The sequence below is a fragment of the Carassius carassius genome, chromosome 47 (genome assembly GCF_963082965.1).
Source record: "Carassius carassius chromosome 47, fCarCar2.1, whole genome shotgun sequence".
Lineage (NCBI taxonomy): Eukaryota > Metazoa > Chordata > Actinopteri > Cypriniformes > Cyprinidae > Carassius > Carassius carassius.
The window spans coordinates 11396446-11419430 of NC_081801.1; the positions used below are offsets into that span (position 1 = coordinate 11396446).

Below are 22985 nucleotides of genomic sequence, written 5' to 3' on the forward strand. Positions count from 1 at the left end.
TCATAAAATTACAGTTGAACCACTGATAGCAGATAGACTATTCTAATGATGTCGTTCATACTTTTCTGGACCTTGATAGTGTAACTTACTTGGCAGGCTATGGGATGTTGACTATTGGGGTGGAGTAACCCTTTAAGTCATTCTAGACATCCTATTGCAGAGGGCATAGGTGGAAAGTACAGAATGCTTGAAGTAAAGCCATTTTAAAACAATCATCATAAAGTAATACGCAAAATCCTTCATTATGTGTTCAGTGAAAAATGTATTGGTTAATGCATTGCCCCGTCTCACTTTGAGCTCATATTATTATTTGTTATCATGCTAAAAGGGTTCTTAATGCCTCTCGACATCCCTGTCATGAAATGTTTGGACATTATGCTAAATGATGTCACAGGCCGCTCCACAATAAGGCACGTGTTGGGGAAACAGGAACTTGCATGTGACAGAGTGTGTCTGATGTCAGATTGGCTGTCATGTCTCGTTAGGCCTGGACTGTTGCGAGTGCACAGATAACAGTCCTTTTTTAACCATAACCTGTGTTTATGAGAAGACTGTCATCACACAGGCATTGTAGTCTCAGGTGAGGCACTTTTGAAGAATCTTAAAACAGGTTTGTTGGCCTAAAAACGGGTTTCTAGCTAAAATGGTTTCCCAGTCTGACCAGCTGAAAGTGCACAAAACCCATCTTAAAACTGGCAACAGATCAGTCAGTCCAGTCTAGTAGATCCAGTCTATATCTTTTATAAATAGTGTTTCAGTAATCGGAGGATGAACAGTCCTGACAGAAAATAGTTAAACGTTATTGCCAGAACAACACGTATGCTTGTTCGTGGCCATTTTATTTAGTGTCGTCAGTAAAACTATTATAGTAAAACTAAAATTATTTTTATATTTTGGTTTATTTTCAAGTAATTTTGTTACGTGCTTTTTTTTCATTATTATCTTAATATTACTGTATGGCTTTAATTCAGTTTTGTTTATTTCATGCAGCCTTTTATTCAGAGGTACAATGACTTATAAAGCACCCCAGAGCTATGATTTAATTTCCTGATAAAGGATCCTGCATTGTTATTGTGGGGAAAAAAGTTATTTACACATGTGAAAGAGAACACAAAAACCCAACTGATACAAAAACATTCGGCAATGCATAATGATGAGCTTTAATGTTTCGATGTATTCCACCTCTAAGGCTTTGTGTACAACAACTTCTGTCTTGTCTGTAAAAGTGCTGCAATGAGAAATATAGGACACTTTTTACACATTAAAAATCATGTGGAACAACAGTTCAACCAATAGCTATTTAAAATAAGCTGCTTAACACTGTCATTAGCAAAGACATTCATCGCACCGATTAACAACATTAAAATTTAAGTGACATTCTGATAACAAAACTTTTTGCAGGCAAAAACAAAATCCAGGCAAACCCTGTGACCATCCATCGTGTTAAAGGGTTAATGGACAAACTTAAAGAACAACATGCATTTGTGATGTGACAGCTGTAAAAGTTAAAAAAGAAATGCTGAAGAGACCAAAGAATGCCTGAAATACTCACACTGAGGGCTAAACTTTAGTTATACATTATGCTAATTAGTAATAATACAATAGAGGCACCACTTGTGCAAAAGAAAACAAAAATGTTTCTACTAACTGTTCTAAACATCACTTATTGCTTTGGTGCTAGAACAGAAAAATGGAACATTCCATACATTAAAAAAAATATATATATATAATTATTTTTTTTTTACATCAACACTAATACATTTGTAAAACAATCATGTGCTCTGCATGATAACATTCACAAAACACACATTATCCTACCATATTTGGTAAGTAAATATTTGATTTTAAGCTCTGCTTCTTGGCAACATGTAGTAGTCTATATACTGTAAGTTTATGATAGAAGAATGAGATTCAGAATATGAGGGTGATGATAATGGTTATGATTACTCATTGACATTGTTGATTACCACATAAATTTAATGTCGGCTCTTCTCTTTTTTTGTTTTTAATAAAAAATTAATACAAAAAAAATCAAGGTCACTGTGAGCCTCTTACAGTGGACATCAATGGGGCCAATTTTAAAGTGTTTAAAATCAGAAATTCGACAACTCTAATCTCATAAAAGCACTTGCATGAATTCTATTCAAATGTATGTATGATTTGATCTGTTTAAATCATCTTATTTACAATTGCAAAAATAACTTTACACAGAAAAGGGTAGTATTTTTTCAGACTTAAAATTATGTTAACATGTATATCTTGTGGCTACAGTTCTGAAACTGTGTTTTTTTTTTTCAATTAATAAATTTGCCCCATTCACTTCCATTTTAAGTGCCTCGCTGTAAACTAGATTTTTCCTTTTTTAAATTTTTTTCAGCATTATACCAAAAGTGCTGTTGATTGAGCTTAACTTGAACTAAAACTTGTATATTCCTTTAAAAGACTTACAATAATTAAACAAAGGTTCTCTTTAATATAACAGCTCTGAAAGTATATGATAGTGTATATAAACAATGGCCATTTGTTTCGAAGTGTGCCTGGTATCAGTGCAGCCTAATGCGGTGGATATGTGTAGAAACTCTCGCAAGCTCAGTCTTACCTAATATGTACCAACAGCTCTACCTACTGGTGGATAGGGAGCCCTGTCCTATCTGGAGATATCTCTCCCGTCCACATTCAGATAGCTGTAAATATCACAATCAGTGTGAAAGCTGTAAGGTGGTGCACTGTTGCCATGCGCACATACAATCAACATGGTCTTCAGCAGTGCTGGTGATCTTCAGTTACTTGTGGTCGGATGGGCTGAAGGAGACATTGGCGTGAGAATAAATGAGAACGAGAACGGCTAAGCAGTTGGCAGTAATGAGACATGGACATTAAGAATGAGAAGGTGAAAGGTCACAAGAGTTGAGATGAATGGAAAGCTACAGGTTGACCAGGTGAAGGTCAGAGGCAGTGAAATGAGGACAAAGTGCCATGTCAGGGTTCTTCAGCTGCTTCAGGATGCGCTTGTGGAACTTGGTGCGCACGCGATTGAACTCCATGATGTCACATGGATCTTCCTCCATCCAGAACCTGTGGAACTCCTGCATCAGATAACCTTAGAAAAAAAAATAATAATAATAATAAAGTAAATATATAGTAATTATTTACATATTTATATTTATTATTTTATGTAATTTAAATTTTATAATAAACTTAATATATAATAAACTTAGCAAGCTTAAACTTAATTTTGTAATTTAGAGCCAATATTTAACTACAAATATAAATTAAATTATTATTGTTGTTATATAATTTTTATTAGTAGTATCTACAATCTTTTGTAGAATTCATTTTATGCCAATTATATAAATAACATTATTAATAATAATAGAGCAGATTTATAGACTGATATACACATGCAATATTATATATATATATTATGTATATAGAAGAAATGTTATTATTATTATCTATGCTCTTTTAGGGAAATTCCTTTTATACAAATTATACAATTAAATTTATTAATAAATAGAAAAAGTATAGCATGCAGATAAATTGAAATGTCATTGTTTTATATCTTTTTAATATTTTTTGTTATTTAATTTACATACAAAAAATAATAATTTAGTTGTACAATATAGTATAATTTTTAATTGTATAATTTGACTACAAATATAATGATAGCAATAATTATAATAAAAATAGTTTTATATATTATTAATTTCACTTACACTTTTAATTTACTGAACTTAAGTAAAACTAAATTTATAATTTTTGGTAATCGTGCTACAACTGTTAACAAAAAGCTTAAGATAAATGATATTGAAATAGAAAGAGTAAAAGAACTTAAATTCTTGGGAGTAATAATTGATGAAAAATTATGTTGGAAGCCACATATACATTATATTAAGGCTAAAATATCCAAATCAATTGCTATATTATATAAAATCAATTACCTATTAAATCAGCAAACATTGTATATGTTGTATTGTTCCTTCATAGTTCCTTACATTACTTACTGTTTGGAGGTATGGGGAAACACTTACAAAACCAACACTGAACCAATATTTATCCTTCAAAAGAGAGCCTTAAGAATTGTAAATAAAACCACATATAGAGCACCAACTACTCCACTGTTTATTAAATTAAAAGCACTAAAATTCAGAGATATTGTTGACTTCAAAACTGCACAAATTATGTATAAAATAAATAATCAGCAGCTATCGTACAGTATTCAAGGGTTGTTTCAAATGAGAGAGAGTAATCATCACTTAAGAGGAACATTTGTATTTAAAAAGAAATCTATAAGAACAAATTCTAAATATCAATGCATCACAACCAAAGGAGTTATTGTATGGAACAGCTGCAGTGAAGAGATGAAATCATGTACAACAATAAGTAATTTTAAAAGACTATTTAAACTGAATATACTAAATGAATACGAAAAGGACTTGAGGTGATAGTATTGTATACAGGTTCATTGGTCTACATGTTAAGTATAGTATGGAGGTGTTATTATTTGATTTGTTATAGATAAATGGAAAAGAAATAAGAAAAAAATGGGAATGTGTGTGTATGCATCTGTATCTATGTATAGGTTTATGTGAACAGAAGGTAGGTAGATATAGGATGTATGTAAAGATGTATATATAAGTGAAGCATCAAATTGTTTTGTATTTAATTAAAGGATAAAAATAGAGAAATGGGGTAGGACCTGAAAAGTTTGTTATGAACTTCTTCCTACTCCTTTTGAACATGAAAATATCTAATTTGAATCATTTACAATAATATGGAAAGATTGTGCTGAGAAGTACATGGTTAATTTGGCTGTTATTTTAATTTTATATATGTATACAAGCCTGTATGTATATCAATTTTTATTTGTATTTTTTTTTTTTTTTTTTACATGTTCAAATAAATCCAAATCCAAATCTACAACAATAGTTGATTTCACAATGACAACAATGGTGACCTTATGATAACACTCACAGAAGGTCTGTTGGAAGTGCACTAGACTTGGCATCTCTGGTGCAACATTGTACAGATGAGTCTTCAGAGCGCCGCTCACCAGCAGGGAATATGCCAGGTCTGTGATGTTTATGCCAACTATTGCAAAGGAGTATCTGTGCCACAAAAGATTTGGGTCATCACAAAACACAATGTAAAAGAAATAGTTTTTAGTGTAAATAAACATCATAAAAAGTTAAGACACTGCCGGTGTTTGTGTGTGCGTGATTCCATCTGTTCTGTGCTTTAATTGTGTCTGTGTGTCCACGTCTGCAGCGCAGTGATTGAACAGGTTACACATCAGAGCTAATGCACCCTGAAAGCTCATGACAAGTAGAAGAGCCTGATTCAAATCCTCACACAAAGCAACAGTGCTGACACACAAGCAGGGTTCAGGCGCTGCATACACACCAGAATTATTTTTAACATTCACAGATTTAGGAACTGGTTCTTTGGTTGCTTACTAGCCCAAGTGGAAAAAACAAACAAACAAAAAACTGCACAATATTTCTGTTGTAGTCCATGCAATAGTTTGCAATATTCTGAACTCACCCAATCGCTTTGTCGTATGTCTTCTTGTCCCACTCAGCTTTGCTCATCTTGCTGTGTGAAAAACCAAAATGTTAGTGTGTGTCCATTCAGTCCTGTGCTAATAGTCCTTAAACATTGACTATAATGCAGTCAACTATAAACGACGACAATTACACATGTGAGATTCACTGTAGAAAAGAGAAAGCATTCACAGCTACTAACCAACGTTATAATGGAGCATAATGCCTTGTGTTTAGAGTGAGGTGAGGTTGGACGTTTTGAGATTTAAAAAATAACAACAAAATACAGCCATTAGAATGAGGCAAAATGATCAAATTAATTTCTTACGGAGAGAGCAAAGATGGAGTACCTGGCTTCCTCTTTGGGAACGTTCCTGTGCATGACAGTGATGGGAATAAAAAAGAAGCAGTAACAGAAAAAAAGGAATGTGTGGGTGCATGATGGTGACATGCATGCTGAAGGTGAGATCGATTGCACGGCATAAAAAAAAAAAAAATCACCTGTTAAAATAAACATGGTATGCACACACAGTATAAAGCAATACACTGATAAGAGCTTTCTGGGGAACTACACACTAACTGACATCCTTTGGCAAGATCCTGATGCTGTGTGTTGCTTTTGGTGTGTGTTTGCTAATGTGTGTTTAAAGCTTAAACGTGTCTTAAAGCCAATCACTGATACTCTTTTGGATGGGAAAATATACCATAACGGAGTACATAACTGAATGTACATACATGGTAACCTCCTAAGAGGACTATCTGAAGGATCTGACCTGTGTCTTGGCTGCAGGGAGTCATGAAGAACTTGGAGAGCAGTGGCTTTGTCATGCTCTGCAAAATACCTGCAAATAAAAGATGGAAATTAGCAACTGAATTGTTCTGTTCAAAAAGCTAGTGAGTTGCCTATGTAGACTGGATTTTAAGGCCACATACAGTTCAGTAAGTGTGCTTAAAAAGCTAAGCAACTTGTTTATGCCACCTAAGCAAATGCTAAGGCATTGCAACAATCTCAGTGAAAAATCTAAGCCAAACTAAATATTGATTATACATACATTAGTAAAATTTTGTGATACAAACTAGTTTAGTTTAATATATATACTGTGTATATATATATATATATATATATATATATATATATATATATATATATATATATATATATATCCTAACGTATGTTATATAGGCTATTTAACTATGGTGTTATGACATTAGCAATATGCTAACAACAAAATATTTTGCTAACTGATGAAAACAAGTTCAGTGTAAATTAAAAACTTATTTTACCCAATGTACATTATATATTTATTGCTTAGAGTATTGTATTGTTAGCTTAGCAACATGCTAATGTCAAAGTCTATTGCTAACTGATAAAAGCTAGTTCAGTTCAGTCAACTACTTTATTTTACACAATGCAAGTTATGCATTTAATATTTATCCTGTTATGGTATTGTGTTGTTAGCTTAGCAACATGCTAATGTCTATTTTAATGGCAAAAGCCTATGTAGAACATTTCAAATTGGTCTTTTATGAGGTTCCATGATGGTTAAGATATTTCATAGGAAGCTGCCTGTGTAGTTACTAGACAGCAAAGGCACAGTATGTTTTGGAAAGAAGCTAAGATCTGGTATAAGTAGATTAATAAGTAGATAATTTAATTTAAGTACATGCGTTTAAATGACTATAAAGATTGAATGTTTATGTCCTGATTTCACTTCAGCAGGTTTTCTACTCACAGTAGGCTGTGCAAGCCCAGGAGACCCATGCCCCTGAAATCAGTCTTGGGGTCGTTTCCTTGAAAACCAATCTCACACCATTGCTTTGAGATGCGTCCAGAGAGAGGAGAATCAGGACGGAGTTCCTTCCACAGCTGGTGAATAAAAAAAAAATCTCTTATGGCCGAGATGCTGTGCTACATTGTGAATTGCACACAGTTATTAGAAACAACCATCAAAAGGCTGGCAACTGCTAATAGTCAGTTACTTCTAATACCTTCATGAGCATCTCCTCATGTGCTGGGTTTTCACAGTCATACGGCTCTCTACGCAGCTTCTCCACCTCCACTACTAGGTTTCGGTAACCCACAATCTGGAGCAGGCAAGCCTGGAGAGAGATGCCAAGCCTGGAAGAAGAAAAGAAATACAGCATATGTGCTCAAAAAGTAAGACCTAACAGAGAGTTATCTGTAAATGCACACAGTATATCAGCAAATGATGGGATCCTTACTGTGGGTTAGTGTCAAGGTTGATCTTTTTCAGGGACATTATATCATCAATAGTCTTTTCTACAGAATCTGGCTGAACACTGACGGCAGACTGCAAAAGCTATGGAGGTACAGTAATTGAAAGAAATATATTAGCTAATAATATACAAAAAAATAGCATAATAGAGTATGTGAAATGATTTAGCCTTCTTGTAGTTTCATATGGGGCTTAAATCAGATTATAACCAGTATTGTTATTGTTACTAAAATTAATAGTATCAAATACAATTTGTTTACTTTTTAATTGAAATAAAGCTGAAATAAAATAAACATTAAATGAAAAGCTTTAAAATAATAAACGAAAAATTAAAAATGTTGCCTTGGTAAGTAACTGACCTACAATACTGTAAGCTGAAGTAATAAAATGACTAAAACTGAAATAAAAATAAATTGAAGATAATGTTTTTAAAAAGACATAAAAATGACAAAAGCACATAACAAAATTACTAAATTTAATAAACTAATAAACCCAAAAATATAAAATAAATGCTATTGTAGTCTTAGCAAAATAGTAGCTAATAATATAACAATTTAAATAATATTAAAATAATCCTACTTATAATACAAAAATGTTTAAATGCATAATATTTAATAATACTGTTAAATATATAAAATGTAAATATATAAATACAATAATACAATAAATGTGATGTAATAAATGTGTAAAAAAAAAATCAAAGTTCATGACTCACCTCATGTTTAGAGCATTTGAGTGAGGATTCTGTGAAATTAAAAGACACACAAAATAATATCAAAATGGCAATATTATAAATATAAGTTTTTTTGTTTGTTTTTTTCATGCAGATGTACTACTACTAAATTCACTGATTGTATTTACCAATCTTGAGGGTCCTTCGAGCGCCAGGTTTGTTATTGTAACAGATCCGTTGAAGCTCACATCGTCCTGTCACCTTCCTGATGACAAACTTCAGGCCCCGCCACAAACACTTACAGTAAAGCACCACCAGTAACTGGGTCAGGACCCTAGAAGTTTCAGAGAAATAAAGAGGCCTGAACAAAATGTCCAATACTAACAGGTCTAATACACCTGTGTATTCTGTCCCAGAATAAAGCGTACTCACTGAGGTATCTTGAAAGCTCATTATATTTGAGTACTCTAAACCTGAACTGAATAACTCAACCAGATGTGTTTTCCATTAACAATGCTCAAACTGTTCAAAGAGAAATGCACATTATTTTTCTATAATGGTCTGATGTTGACAAAAGCTTGGCCTAATCCCCATTGTAAGATGCATGTCTGTGATTCGAGACAGAGATAAATGGGCCACGATAATGAAGTGGGTCACAGTTCTACAAAGATCTGCATGATGAATGTAAAATATCATTTTGAAAGTATTATTCTTTAAACAGGTTTCATATTCTGCATGTACCAAGCAGTATGTATTCACCAAAGGACTTACTAACATGTCTGTCTACTATATGCATCTGTTTTGAATCAATGCAAGGAGGATTCCATCCATCTATGTTATTTACCAATCTAACTGCAGTTTAATTCACTACAGGAAACACACTGGACTAGGAATAAACCTGTTTTTAATCAAGTTGCTGATTGTGTTGAGAGTTACTGCTCACAGGATATACTCGCCTTCCCATGGGCATTAAATTTGCGGTCAAACCTGTGTTTTGTAAAAAAGGTGTTATTGTCTATCAAAGCTGTTGAACAGAAATGAAGTGTTCCAAAGGTTATTCAATCCCTTTTCCAGGACTTTAATAATTGCCAGGTCTGATATTGCATTATAGCAGTCTCAACCTTTAAACGTCTAGGTGAAATACAAATCTATACTGGTGCATTTGGAGCGACTTCCTATTAGGTTTAGTTCCTTTCAATATAATTTATTATAAACAATATAATTAAGAGGATTGGTTGATAGGAAAGCACATAAAACTGAAAGGCAGTGGATGACTCATCAAGGGATTGTTATTTAAAAGGTATTTATCAGTTATTTACATTTTAAGAGTTGCTGCTGTAAATGAATGTTAGCAGTTGAAAAGGCCACTGAGGGTGGGATTCAAATATAATCTCACCAGCTTTCATGTTGGATCTCTAATATGAAGCATTGACATACTGATGTAGGTTTCACTATGGTCTGTCAAGATGGGAGCACAAACATTTGTATCAGAGTTAGAAAGGGGGTTATATATCCTTAAGAGTTTTCACGAACAGCAACACTTTCAGGATATTTAAAAATGTTTTGCAATATTTAATACTTATTACATAATCAGTATTTTATAATAAATGTATAATAAAAAATTATTACAAATAATAACACTAATAATTATGTTTATTAATATTTCATAATTAGGATATTTCAACAATACTACAGAATACTATCATAAAGTCATCATAAAGTCATTATAATATATATATATATATATATATATATATATATATATATATATATATATCATATTTTTCGGACTATGAGTCGCACCAGTCCAAAAACATGATGAGGGGAAAAAACATAAGTCGCACTGGACTATAAGTCGCATTTATTTAGAACCAAGAACCAAGAGAACTCATTACCGTCTCCAGCCGCGAGAGGGCGCTCTATGTGTTCAGTGGTAGGCTACAGGAGAACTGAGCAGCATAGAGCGCCCTCTCGCGGCTGGAGACGGTAATGTTTTCTATTGGTTCATTTCTCTTGGTTCATTTCTCTCGGTTCATGTCAAATTAATTTAGATAAATAAGTCGCACCTGGCTATAAGTCACAGGACCAGCCAACCTATGAAAAAAGTGCAACTTATAGTCCGGAAAATACAGTATATATAAAGTGTCCAAACTTTTGGTCTGTACTGTGTATATATATATATATATATATACAACCCGAATTCCGGAAAAGTTGGGACGTTTTTTAAATTTTAATAAAATGAAAACTAAAGGAATTTCAAATCACATGAGCCAATATTTTATTCACAATAGAACATAGATAAAGTAGCAACTGAGAACAGAGAAATTTTACACTTTTATCCACTTAATTAGCTCATTTAAAATTTAATGCCTGCTACAGGTCTCAAAAAAGTTGGCACGGGGGCAACAAATGGCTAAAAAAGCAAGCAGTTTTGAAAAGATTCAGCTGGGAGAACATCTAGTGATTAATTAAGTTAATTGATATCAGGTCTGTAACATGATTAGCTATAAAAGCTTTGTCTTAGAGAAGCAGAGTCTTTCAGAAGTAAAGATGGGCAGAGGCTCTCCAATCTGTGAAAGACTGCGTAAAAAAATTGTGGAAAACTTTAAAAACAATGTTCCTCAACGTCAAATTGCAAAGACTTTGCAAATCTCATCATCTACAGTGCATAACATTATCAAAAGATTCAGAGAAACTGGAGAAATCTCTGTGCGTAAGGGACAAGGCTGGAGACCTTTATTGGATGCCCGTGGTCTTCGGGCTCTCAGACGACACTGCATCACTCATCGGCATGATTGTGTCAATGACATTACTAAATGGGCCCAGGAATACTTTCAGAAACCACTGTCGGTAAACACAATCCGCCGTGCTATCAGCAGATGCCAACGAAAAGCTCTATCATGCAAAAAGGAAGCCATATGTGAACATGGTCCAGAAGCGCCGTCGTGTCCTGTGGGCCAAGGCTCATTTAAAATGGACTATTTCAAAGTGGAATAGTGTTTTATGGTCAGACGAGTCCAAATTTGACATTCTTGTTGGAAATCACGGACGCCGTGTCCTCCGGGCTAAAGAGGAGGGAGACCTTCCAGCATGTTATCAGCGTTCAGTTCAAAAGCCAGCATCTCTGATGGTATGGGGGTGCATAAGTGCATACGGTATGGGCAGTTTGCATGTTTTGGAAGGCTCTATGAATGCTGAAAGGTATATAAAGGTTTTAGAGCAACATATGCTTCCCTCCAAACAACGTCTATTTCAGGGAAGGCCTTGTTTATTTCAGCAGGACAATGCAAAACCACATACTGCAGCTATAACAACAGCATGGCTTCGTCGTAGAAGAGTCCGGGTGCTAACCTGGCCTGCCTGCAGTCCAGATCTTTCACCTATAGAGAACATTTGGCGCATCATTAAACGAAAAATACGTCAAAGACGACCACGAACTCTTCAGCAGCTGGAAATCTATATAAGGCAAGAATGGGACCAAATTCCAACAGCAAAACTCCAGCAACTCATAGCCTCAATGCCCAGACGTCTTCAAACTGTTTTGAAAAGAAAAGGAGATGCTACACCATGGTAAACATGCCTCGTCCCAACTATTTTGAGACCTGTAGCAGAAATCAAAATTGAAATGAGCTCAATTTGTGCATAAAATTGTAAACTTTCTCAGTTTAAACGTTTGCTATGTTATCTATGTTCTATTGTGAATAAAATATTGGCTCATGTGATTTGAAAGTCTTTTAGTTTTCATTTTATTAAAATTTTAAAAACGTCCCAACTTTTCCAGAATTCGGGTTGTATATATATATATATATATATATATAGTACAGACCAAAAGTTTGGACACACCTTCTCATTCAAAGAGTTTTCTTTATTTTCATGACTATGAAAATTGTACAGTCACACTGAAGGCATCAAGGGCTATTTGACCAAGAAGGAGAGTGATGGGGTGCTGCGCCAGATGACCTGGCCTCCGCAGTCACCGGACCTGAACCCAATCGAGATGGTTTAGGGGGGAGCTGGACCGCAGACAGAAAGCAAAAGGGCCAACAAGTGCTAAGCATCTCTCGGGGAACTCCTTCAAGACTGTTGGAAGACCATTTCAGGTGACTACCTCTTGAAGCTCATCAAGAGAATGCCAAGAGTGTGCAAAGCAGTAATCAAAGCAAAATGTGGCTACTTTGAAGAACCTAGAATATGACATATTTTCAGTTGTTTCACACTTTTTGTTATGTATATAATTCCATATATAATTCCACATGTGTTAATTCATAGTTTTGATGCCTTCAGTGTGAATCTGCAATTTTCAGTCATGAAAATAAAGAAAACTCTTTGAATGAGAAGGTGTGTCCAAACTTTTGGTCTTTACTGTATGTATATATGATTTGGCAATGTTACATAATAGCAATTATATCTGATGATATTTCATAATATAATCATTATTCAACATATTTGTCACAGTTAATAATAATAATATTATTAATAACTATATATACATACACACTAATTATTATTAGCCTTTTGTTATTATGGTGCAGTATAAGCCCATTCTATTATTTTGATGATGATGATGATGATGATAATAATACCTGATAAGAATAATGAATACTTATTTCGTTTCTGTTTTTGTTTCCACATCCATGACAGAGGCTAATTGGGCCACACTACAAAGCATGCAATGTAAAATCAGTATAACGGTGAATTTAATGTGAATTTTTACAAATGGAAAATGAAAACAATGGCATTTCAGTTTCTAAGCAATAAGAAGCAATATGTCACTATTATTAAGCAATAAAGACGTACTTACCTCAGAAAATGCTTCATCGCGATTGTCTGCTTTGCTTAAACAGTGTAACTCACATTCGCGGATGGTCTGACCTCCTGCACAAAACATAATTCAAAAGAAAAACCACAGTATATGTTTATTTAATCGTTGCATTGGATTCAGCTGTCGTGGACAGAAATGTCTTGTGGCTCGAGGCGGGTTAAGACGTTGCCGTGGGCAACTGCTCTAACAAGGTCTACACATCCACGAGTATATATTTAATGTCTGACGCGTTATTTCATGACAGATGAGCCGTTTGTACTGGATTCAAATATTATGGGTTATATAATACAGACCCCCGGAGTCATTTACCGTCGAGACCATTTCATCTTGCAATAGGTGTTCTTCTGCTCTGTTGTATACCACACATGTAATGACAGGTAATGACCAAGAGGTGTCATTGTTGGACTGGTAATGATCTAGAGGGAATATACAGAGCTGAAGAGGAGAGACAGTTTTGTTTTCAGTTGTTGTTCACGCTGAAAAGCTAATAAACCGAACACAGAGAGAACTCACGAGTGATCGTCTTTAAAGTATTAATAGATGCCTGTTAAGGATATATACAGGCGTTACATGGTGTCAGAATAAGCTGTGTGTCGGTACCCTTATAGAAGCCATGGCGAAGTTTAGCCCACCGAGCGAGTTTAAGTTTGAGAGCCCAACCGAATGGCCAGAGTGGAAACAGAGATTTTGCCGCTATCGGTTAGCCACAAAGTTAAACAAAGATGATGGCGAGACTCAAGTAAGTTCGCTGATCTACGCGATGGGCAGTGAAGCTGAAAAGATATTCAGTTCATTTGAGTTTGCAGAGGAAGATGACAAGAAGAAATTTGAAGTGGTCATAAAAAAATTTGACGACTACTTTATTCCACGACGCAACATCATACACGAGCGCGCATGTTTCTACCAACGGAGTCAGCAATCCGGAGAAACGGCAGAAATGTACATTAGGACATTATATGAGTTAGCAGAGCACTGTCAATTCGGGACTACAAGAGATGAACATATAAGGGATCGTCTTGTGGTGGGAATAGCAGACAAGGAACTTTCACGCCAGTTCCAGCTCAAAGCAGACCTGACGCTGACTCAAGTGATTGAAAGTGTGCGTCAGACAGAGGCAATAACGCGGCAGGTTAATCTTCAAACCAATCGACCAGACGCTCAGCTGGACAATGTAAATGCTGTCAAAGGGAAGGTTGGACAGCACAGGAAAAAGTTTCAGCGAAGTGAGAACAACAGCCATGGACCCAACACAAAAGAGGAGTGTGGGAGGTGCGGTAAGCCACAACATTCTGATGAAAGGCATTGTCCTGCATTAAAAAGCAAGTGTAATAAGTGTCACAAAAGAGGACATTGGGAGCGTAAATGTCATTCTAAAGCAGTGAGAGAAGTCACAAGCGAACAGCCTGGGCAGACGTACTTCCTAGGAGCAGTGGATAAGGAAGATAATGTTGATACATGGACTGTAGGCTTACCTGTAAATAATGTGGTAGTAACCTTTAAAATTGATACAGGAGCCGACGCTACCATTATCGATAGAAATACATTTAAAAAGATGACTCCTAAAATAAAACTAGAACCTCCAGACACACGTTTTGTTAGCCCAGGAGGCGATCTCAGCTGCATAGGTATGTTCCAGGGTACCACCAGCTATAAAGAGAGAAAGTACTCCCTAAAGGTGTATGTGACAGATGGAAAAAGCTGTTTACTGGGCCGCGAGGAGGCAGTGGAAATGGGACTAGTGAAGAGGATGGATGAGGTTGGTGGTGTGTTTGGATCAAGCGGATTATTGAAAACAGAGCCAGTCAGAATAGCCCTGCGCGATGATGCCCAGCCATATGCAGTGCCGACAGCCAGGCGGATACCCTTGCCACTAGTACCACTGGTAAAAAAAGGAACTGCAGCGCATGGAGGAGGAGGGAATAATTGAAAAGTAACACAGCCGACAGAGTGGTGCGCTGCTATGGTCCCGGTGCTTAAACCCAATAAGAAGGAGGTCCGCATCTGTGCAGATCTCGGGAAATTGAACAGAGCGGTGAAACGGGAGAAGTATGTCCTGCCCACAGTAGAGGAAATAATGCCAAAGTTAGCTGGTTCAAAAGTGTTTACGTCACTGGACGCAGCAAGTGGATTTTATCAGATCCCTCTACACGAGGAGAGCAGGATGCTCACCACTTTTATTACTCCGTTTGGGAGATATGCTTTCCGCCGTCTTCCTTTTGGAATAACAAGTGCTCCCGAAATTTTCCAGAGAAAAATGTCAGAAACTCTGGCTGGCCTGGAAGGGACAGAGATCTTTATGGATGATATTTTGATTCATGCAGAGACAGAGGAGCAACATGACCGACGACTGGCCGAGGTGTTAAAGGTCATTGAAGCAGCTGGACTCAAGTTAAACCAGGCAAAGTGTAAGTTCAAGCAGAGACAGGTTCGCTTTTTGGGTCATCTAATCGACGAGTCAGGTGTCAGGGCAGACCCAAATAAAGTCGCGGGGATAGGAAACTTTCCACAGCCACAAAATGCTACTGAGCTCAAAAGATTCTTAGGAATGGTTAATTATTTAGCCAAGTTCATTCCAGAGTTATCAACAGTGGCCCACCCACTGTACGAACTACTGAAAGGAGACAAGGAGTGGATGTGGGGACCTGCTCAGTGCGAGGCGTTCAGGAACCTAAAGACTGCACTAGCCACAGCTCCGGTACTTACCTTCTACGACGCCAACAAGCCCACCATAGTGTCAGGAGACGCCAGCAGCTACGGGCTGGGCGGCGTTCTTCTCCAGCAGCACGGAGATAACTGGAAGCCCGTGGCTTACTGCTCAAGACGATTAAGTGACGCGGAGAAAAGGTATGCACAAATCGAGAAGGAGTGCCTGGCTAGCGTGTGGTCCTGTGAACGGTTTGATAAATACCTCTATGGACTTGATGGCTTTAGACTGGTTACTGATCACAAACCATTGGTACCTCTCATGAACAGTAAAGACTTAGACTGTGTCCCAATCAGGTGCCAGAGGCTATTAATGAGATTAATGCGCTTCAATGCCATAGCTGAACATGCACCAGGCAAAACATTAGCAGTGGCGGATGCACTGTCTAGGAGCCCAGAGCCATGCTGTGGGGATGGGGTCTGTCATGTGGAGGTGGCAGCACACATCGAGGCTGTCATGAGTCAGGTCCCAGCCACACCTCACCGGATGGCAGAGCTAAGACAGCACACTGAAAAGGATAGTCAGCTCCAGACGGTCATAGGCTTCATCCGGAAAGGATGGCCTGATTGTGCTGCAAAGGTGCCTGAGGTAGTCAAAGACTTCTACCAAGTGAGAGGAGAACTATCTGAGATAGATGGTTTGGTCATTAGAGGCAACCGCATTGTCATTCCAACAGAAATGAGGAAGGTCATCTTAGAGAGAATCCATGATGGACACCAAGGCCTGGTAAAGTGCAGAGAAAGAGCTTATCAATCTGTATGGTGGCCTGGAATGTCTGATGAGATAGTAAAAACAGTACAGCAGTGTACATTTTGCAGAGAAAATAGAAACACACAGAGGAAGGAGCCGTTAATACCCAGCGAGCTGCCCTGTAGGCCATGGCAGAAAGTGGCTATAGACCTGTGTGAGAGTAAGAAGCAAAACTACTTAGTACTATCAGATTATTACTCTAGATACCTGGAGATTTTGAATCTCCCTACAACCACTACTAGCCAAGTTATAGCAAAGCTGAAAGCCACATTTGCTCGTTTTGGCATTCCGGAAGTGATAGTGAGCGATAATGGGCCCCAGCTATCTTCAGCAGAGATGAGGGAGTTTAGCAAGGAATATGGCTTCGTTCATGTAACTTCCAGCCCACACTACCCTCAAAGTAATGGGCAGGCAGAGAGGGCAGTTCAGATAGCGAAATCTATCCTGAGACAGCAGGACCCTCTCCTTGCCCTGATGGTGTACAGAGCCACACCCACTTCGTCGACAGGAGTCAGTCCTGCTGAACTGCTAATGGGAAGGAAAATCAGGACCACCTTGCCCACCCTGCAGGACAATCTGAAACCGAACTGGCCTAATGAGGATGTGATCAGACAGGCTGACGCTGCAGCTAAGCAAAGGCAAGCCTATTACTATAACCGCAGGAACGGAGTAAGGACTCTACCCCCACTGAACCCGGGGGATCAGGTGCTAACAAAGTTGAATGGACAGAAACAGTGGACAATGCCTGCGGTCGTGCGCAGCTCCAGTTCTACTCCAAGGTCCTATATCGTGGAGACGGCACGAGGGGACCGTTACAGGAGGAACCGGCGACACCTGCAGGGCATACCAAAAACATTCACACCTGCCACTGAGAGCCCTGACCAGTTTGTTCCTGAAAACAGGAACACTGTGGACACACACAGTGGTGAGACACTAAACACTCCCACACCCACCCAAGGGACTGTGACCATTACTCGCTCTGGTAGAGTGAGCAAAAGCCCAGACAAACTGGACTTGTGATTATGGACTTTGGGTTGGAGGAGGGGGAGGGTAAATCCCATCAAGAAAATGGGGTGTATGGACTTTGAAAAAAAAATGTTCTGAGTTATTGCAAAGGAAATGTACTGTTAGTTGTAAGAACAGTAGTAATGTTTATTTTCATTAGACACCGTTGAGGTGGGAAGATAACAAGACAGTTGTGTTTTACAAAACAAAATATTGTTAAGCCAGAGAGATGTTATTGCTTAACCGTTCATGTTAACTAAGAAGGGCAACATCTTTTAGGGGGGAGATGTAATGACAGGTAATGACCAAGAGGTGTCATTGTTGGACTGGTAATGATCTAGAGGGAATATACAGAGCTGAAGAGGAGAGACAGTTTTGTTTTCAGTTGTTGTTCACGCTGAAAAGCTAATAAACCGAACACAGAGAGAACTCACGAGTGATCGTCTTTAAAGTATTAATAGATGCCTGTTAAGGATATATACAGGCGTTACAACACACACGGTCGTGTGACAAGAGCGTATCGAGTCTGACAAAAGATAAATAAATGACAAGAACATACGTTTCAAGACGTCGCTGGGAATGGGAATTAGCCTGTCCTCCTCTCTCTTTAAAAGCAGGTAGCTGTTATTCCTCCATGATGAGCGTGTGAATTAGAGAGGGCGGGCGCTTAAGAGCATCGCAATGCAGCTCTGCTGAGAAGACCTCTCACTCCTTTACATGAAGACAAAACTCGTGCATAGAGTCTTATATAAATTTTTTTTCATAATTTGAAACTTATTACCATCAAATGCTACTCTAGAACCAAGGTTTGGGACACTGCATGGGATCCATAAAGAAAATCAAACTATGAATGAAAAAACACTTTAATGGTAAAAAAATAATCATAAAAAACCCATTCAGTACAGATCATTATAGTGCATGATGACAACTTTCTTTTATTTTTGTAATGTGTCATCTTCAGTCTCAGCAGATTTAAATAACATTTATATGCAAATTTTTTGTACATAAAAATATAGTCAAGACACACTGAAGTGGATTTAAAATCCTTAAATAACGGATTAAACACTGACTTCAGCATAAAATAGGAACCCTTCTAAAGCAAATCTATAAAATGTAACACTGTACTCTACATTGTAGAGCTTTATTTCTGGGAACAGAATCCGTTGCAATGTGCTTTGTGATTGGATCCTGTCCTGTCCTGATTCTCCTGTCCTAAGTCTACTACAATGTCTCCATCTTGTTGGACATCCGCAGACGAAGCAAGATGATACGCCCTGTCATTAGTGGAATAAGACTGATCTGCTGTGTAGGTTGGTACAATGTTGAACATGATGAAACCAAACGTGATCACCACAAAAGACACGATGTACAGGCCTGAGAACTGTGAAGAAAGAAGGAAAACTTCAAAAACTTGTAAGAAAACGAAAAATCAATGAGAACAAGCCACAGCATATTAGAGTTAGTAAAACTATTTAAAAGATTTATTATATAAAGCAAGTGTCCAAATATCAAGAATCAGTGCAACCTCTCAAAATGTCAACAGCCCTGGAAAATTATGATTTAGCAAGAGGACTGTGAGAAAGATATTGGAAAAAGTTTTCATCTTTTCTTTTATTCTGGCATTTTTATTGATTTGCTGAAAATGTAATCTTTCTACTCACATTGTAGCGAAAAAGAAACATGCCACAGAAGAGACTGAAGAGGTCAGCAGTCAGCAGTGAGAGGTTCACAGCCGTGGCGCTGGTCATCTTTACCACTACAGGCATGAAACTGTACAGCCCGTACATGCACAGAGTATATGCAACAAAGAGCACACCTACAGAATAAATGTACAGGTATTTAAAGCATTTATCAAATCAAGAGGAGAACTGGAAATACTCAAGATTTCTGTAAAACTTACTACATACATTTAATGAAATTTCATATAATTGATGACTAGATAATATTGCAAGAAAAAAAAGTTACTTACATATTTTCAAGTTCCAGTTGATAACAGGTACAGCTTTGGATTCAAATATAGCCCTTCAAAATAAAAAAATACACAATTAAAAGATCAACTAGGACTAATTGCTTACATATGCACTAGTGTTCAAAAGTTTGGTGTCAGTAATATAATAAGTCTCTTATGCACACCAAGGCTGCAATTATTTGATCAAAAATACAGAAAAACAGTAATATTGTGAAATATTATTACAAATTAAAATAAGTTTTCTATTTTAATATATTTTAACTTGTAATTTATTCTGGTGATGTGAAGTTTTCAGCATCACTACTCCAGTCTTCAGAGTCACGTGATCTTTCAGAAATCATTATGCTGATATCATACTCGTAAAAATTTTCTATTATTATTATCAATGCTGCTAAACATTTTTATATGAATTTATTTGAAATATAAATCTTTTGTAGATATCTTCACTGTCACTTTTTATCAATTTAAAGCATCCATGATCAATTAAATTAAAATTAAATTAAATTTATGCATTTAGCAGACGCTTTTATCCAAAGCGACTTACATTGCATTCAAGCTAACAATTTTCTCCTAACATGTGTTCCCTGGGATTCGACCCCCCAACCTTGCACTTGCTAATTCAATGAGCTACAGGAACACTAATAAAAATATTAAATAATAAAATTAATAATTAATAAAAGTATTCATTTCTTATAATAAAAAAAAACTTTAGTAGTGTATATAGCCTCTCCTTTTCAAAAGCAAGGCTTTCTCTCATGGTGGGGGCATTTCACTAAGAAAATTAGATGGTGACATAAAACTTACATCTGCACACCACTGATGAGTGTCCCAAAGAGTCCCATCATGCCCAAGAACTCCACCCTGCTCAGGTTTTTCACTGTGTATTCCTGACAAACATTAGACACTGCGTACAGAGCAGCACTGACCAGCACGAGTCCATCCCCCAACAACACATGACTACCTGCAGTAACAGAAACACACTAAAAGACCAAGAAACAGATCCACAGAGATCAACTATTTGTGTGCAAGATGATAACATTTCAAGCAACAAAAACAGTCTATGATTAATGATTCATTTAGTTTCTTTAATTGTCCTCTTTTAGTATAATCTTATCTTTGGTAACAGGACTAAAATAACTAATAGGTTTTGGCAAATGATTCATGAGAAGCAAAACAAAAGAAAACATAGAAGAACATTATAAAGCATAATCAAGATTTTATTAAATTATGCCCCTTTTTGCCTCTACTTACTTGAGCCTTGGTCTCTCCCTGCCAGCAGATCTGCTCCCACCATTGCACCGACTCCAAGCAAGCACACAGCCACAGCTATAACATGCAAAGGTCTATAGCGAGTTTTCAAAAAGATCCATGAGAGCACCATCAGAACCGGAATCACAAAGCAGTCCAGCAGCTACAACACATTACATTAAGTTATTATGTTAAATCAAAATTACTGTATTAATGTGTGGGTGTTTTTTTTCCAACTAAAAAGAAAAAGAATAATGTATTCTAACCTGTATACTTGTAAGGGTTGTGTACTGGTACGCCTTCACAACTGTGTAATTGGCTTCAACATCCGTAAGAGCCATCAGAAAATACTTCCACCACTTTGTTTTTAGAATTCGAACCATATTATTTTCACCTAAATTATGAAAAAGCAAAAATACATACCATATCTTCTGTACTAGCTTGCATTGCTGGAGGAAAGCTACATAACAAGGTTTTTTATGAGTAGTACATTTTACATGTTGAGGAGACTCGATAAATAATTTTAAGATTTTAATCCACAAGATCAGCCTTGCAGGCATGAATCCACAAATAATTTTATTTAAAATCTGGAGCAATAATAAGCATGTTAATGGAAATAATATTCTGCCCTTCTAATCATCTGATAAGAGCAGTGTGTGAGTCCAAGCAGAGAAGGTGTGCAGCAACTTACCTCTCCTGAAGGCTAAGACTAAAGTATAGGTAAGCAGCAACAAGGTGTAATTGAGGAAGCTTTGCAGCATTGGCGTCTCTACCCCAGCATTTGCCAAATACTGACATGTAACTGCTGTCCCACATATCAGCGTAGACAGGGCTTGACCCATTACAATAGTTTTGCAGAGCTGCCTGTAGGAACCATTCTTAAGTTACCATCAATCTGACAAGTGTTATGTAAAAACATTAAACATCCTTAAAGATCTTTAACATACCATGTAAGCACATCTTTAAACGTGAGATTCCGTGGACCACAAAGAAATCTTCCCCATCGTCTGAGAGTTCCCATTCTTCCATGTTCAAAGGAGTTCTCTCCCACTTCACAATCCATATTTTAAACATAGACACCTGGAAAATCCAGAGAAAATTTAAAGAACTTTAGAGAAAGTCACAGGCCTTGATGTTGGGGAACATCTAGTGATTCATGGTGGAAATAATCTTAATCTCTTTAAGAATTTATGCGCAATAATGCTGACCTCAATTGGGCCTCTTTAATTTAAAAAGAAAATGCCATTGCTTGACTTAAAGGTCATAAAATCAAAGACTTAGATAAGCTTATAATTTTCTATAAAGAAAACCTATACTGACTTGATCAATACATACTGAATTAAAACCTCTAATATACAGTATATGACTTAAAATACTAAAGATCACCATGTAGCAATTACAATTCACTTTAAATTAATTTAAAATAAATGTATTTAAAAAAATCAACATAAGCCGGATATAATTTGCTGAAGCTTTTCAAAAATTTGAAATCGTTTGAACAGCTCTGTAAAATGAGTGTTGTTTGCCTGAGCAAACTGGTGCTCTGGAACTCTGAAAGGGTGTGATGGTTCGTAACGACAGTTCTCAGAGCACGTGGCACTGTCGGGTGTTTTAGACAACGTAAAACCGAGCAGTTTCTCGGTTTCTTGATCACGAAGATCAAAATATTATGAACCCATTAATAAAACAACTATGATTTATTACGCGTTTTAGGCTAAAAGTTGCGTAGCTTGACAGCAAAAAGCAAATCTCTTAGCTTCTTAAGAGTTGGGCATGCTGTTAGCTAAGGCTAAAAACAAAACACAACGTCACGTGTTTACAAGTTAAAGAATAAAACCAAGAGTATGTTACTTACCTGAATATAATTGATCCGTCATGTCTATAGTTTACGGATAATCAACAAAAATCCAACCACAGTTTTTTTTTTTTTTTTTTTTATGAAAGCGAGGAAACGCACTAGCCAATTTAAAGCCCCGCCCATTTTCCCAAACAGCCAATTGGAGCTTAAATGTACTTCCTCTTTATTAAAGTGTG

The 22985-nt window shown here is 36.8% G+C and overlaps 2 protein-coding genes across 3 annotated transcripts; both read right to left on the bottom strand.

Moving 5' to 3' along the window:
* Nucleotides 1-1140: 1140 nt before the first annotated feature.
* On the bottom strand, nucleotides 1141-18440 carry LOC132130666 (ELMO domain-containing protein 1-like). Of its 2 annotated transcripts, none has more exons than XM_059542444.1 (11): nucleotides 18294-18440; nucleotides 13255-13328; nucleotides 8642-8787; nucleotides 8496-8524; nucleotides 7767-7864; nucleotides 7533-7662; nucleotides 7277-7410; nucleotides 6317-6385; nucleotides 5545-5595; nucleotides 4975-5108; nucleotides 1141-3100 (listed from the first exon to the last, which is right to left on the bottom strand). In XM_059542444.1, the coding sequence occupies exons 2-11, from the start codon at nucleotides 13269-13271 to the stop codon at nucleotides 2925-2927; spliced, it is 984 nt and encodes a 327-aa protein (XP_059398427.1). In that variant the 5' UTR covers nucleotides 13272-13328; nucleotides 18294-18440; the 3' UTR covers nucleotides 1141-2924. The 2 variants fall into 2 exon arrangements, with proteins under 2 accessions (XP_059398427.1, XP_059398428.1); XM_059542445.1 differs by lacking the exon at nucleotides 18294-18440 and adding an exon at nucleotides 13585-13641.
* Nucleotides 18441-18579: 139 nt separating this feature from the next.
* LOC132130226 (solute carrier family 35 member F2-like) lies at nucleotides 18580-22938 on the bottom strand. The gene is made up of 9 exons (XM_059541933.1): nucleotides 22807-22938; nucleotides 21899-22031; nucleotides 21643-21815; nucleotides 21218-21345; nucleotides 20955-21114; nucleotides 20508-20664; nucleotides 19704-19756; nucleotides 19396-19550; nucleotides 18580-19115 (listed from the first exon to the last, which is right to left on the bottom strand). The coding sequence occupies exons 2-9, from the start codon at nucleotides 22012-22014 to the stop codon at nucleotides 18876-18878; spliced, it is 1182 nt and encodes a 393-aa protein (XP_059397916.1). The 5' UTR covers nucleotides 22015-22031; nucleotides 22807-22938; the 3' UTR covers nucleotides 18580-18875.
* Nucleotides 22939-22985: the final 47 nt, after the last annotated feature.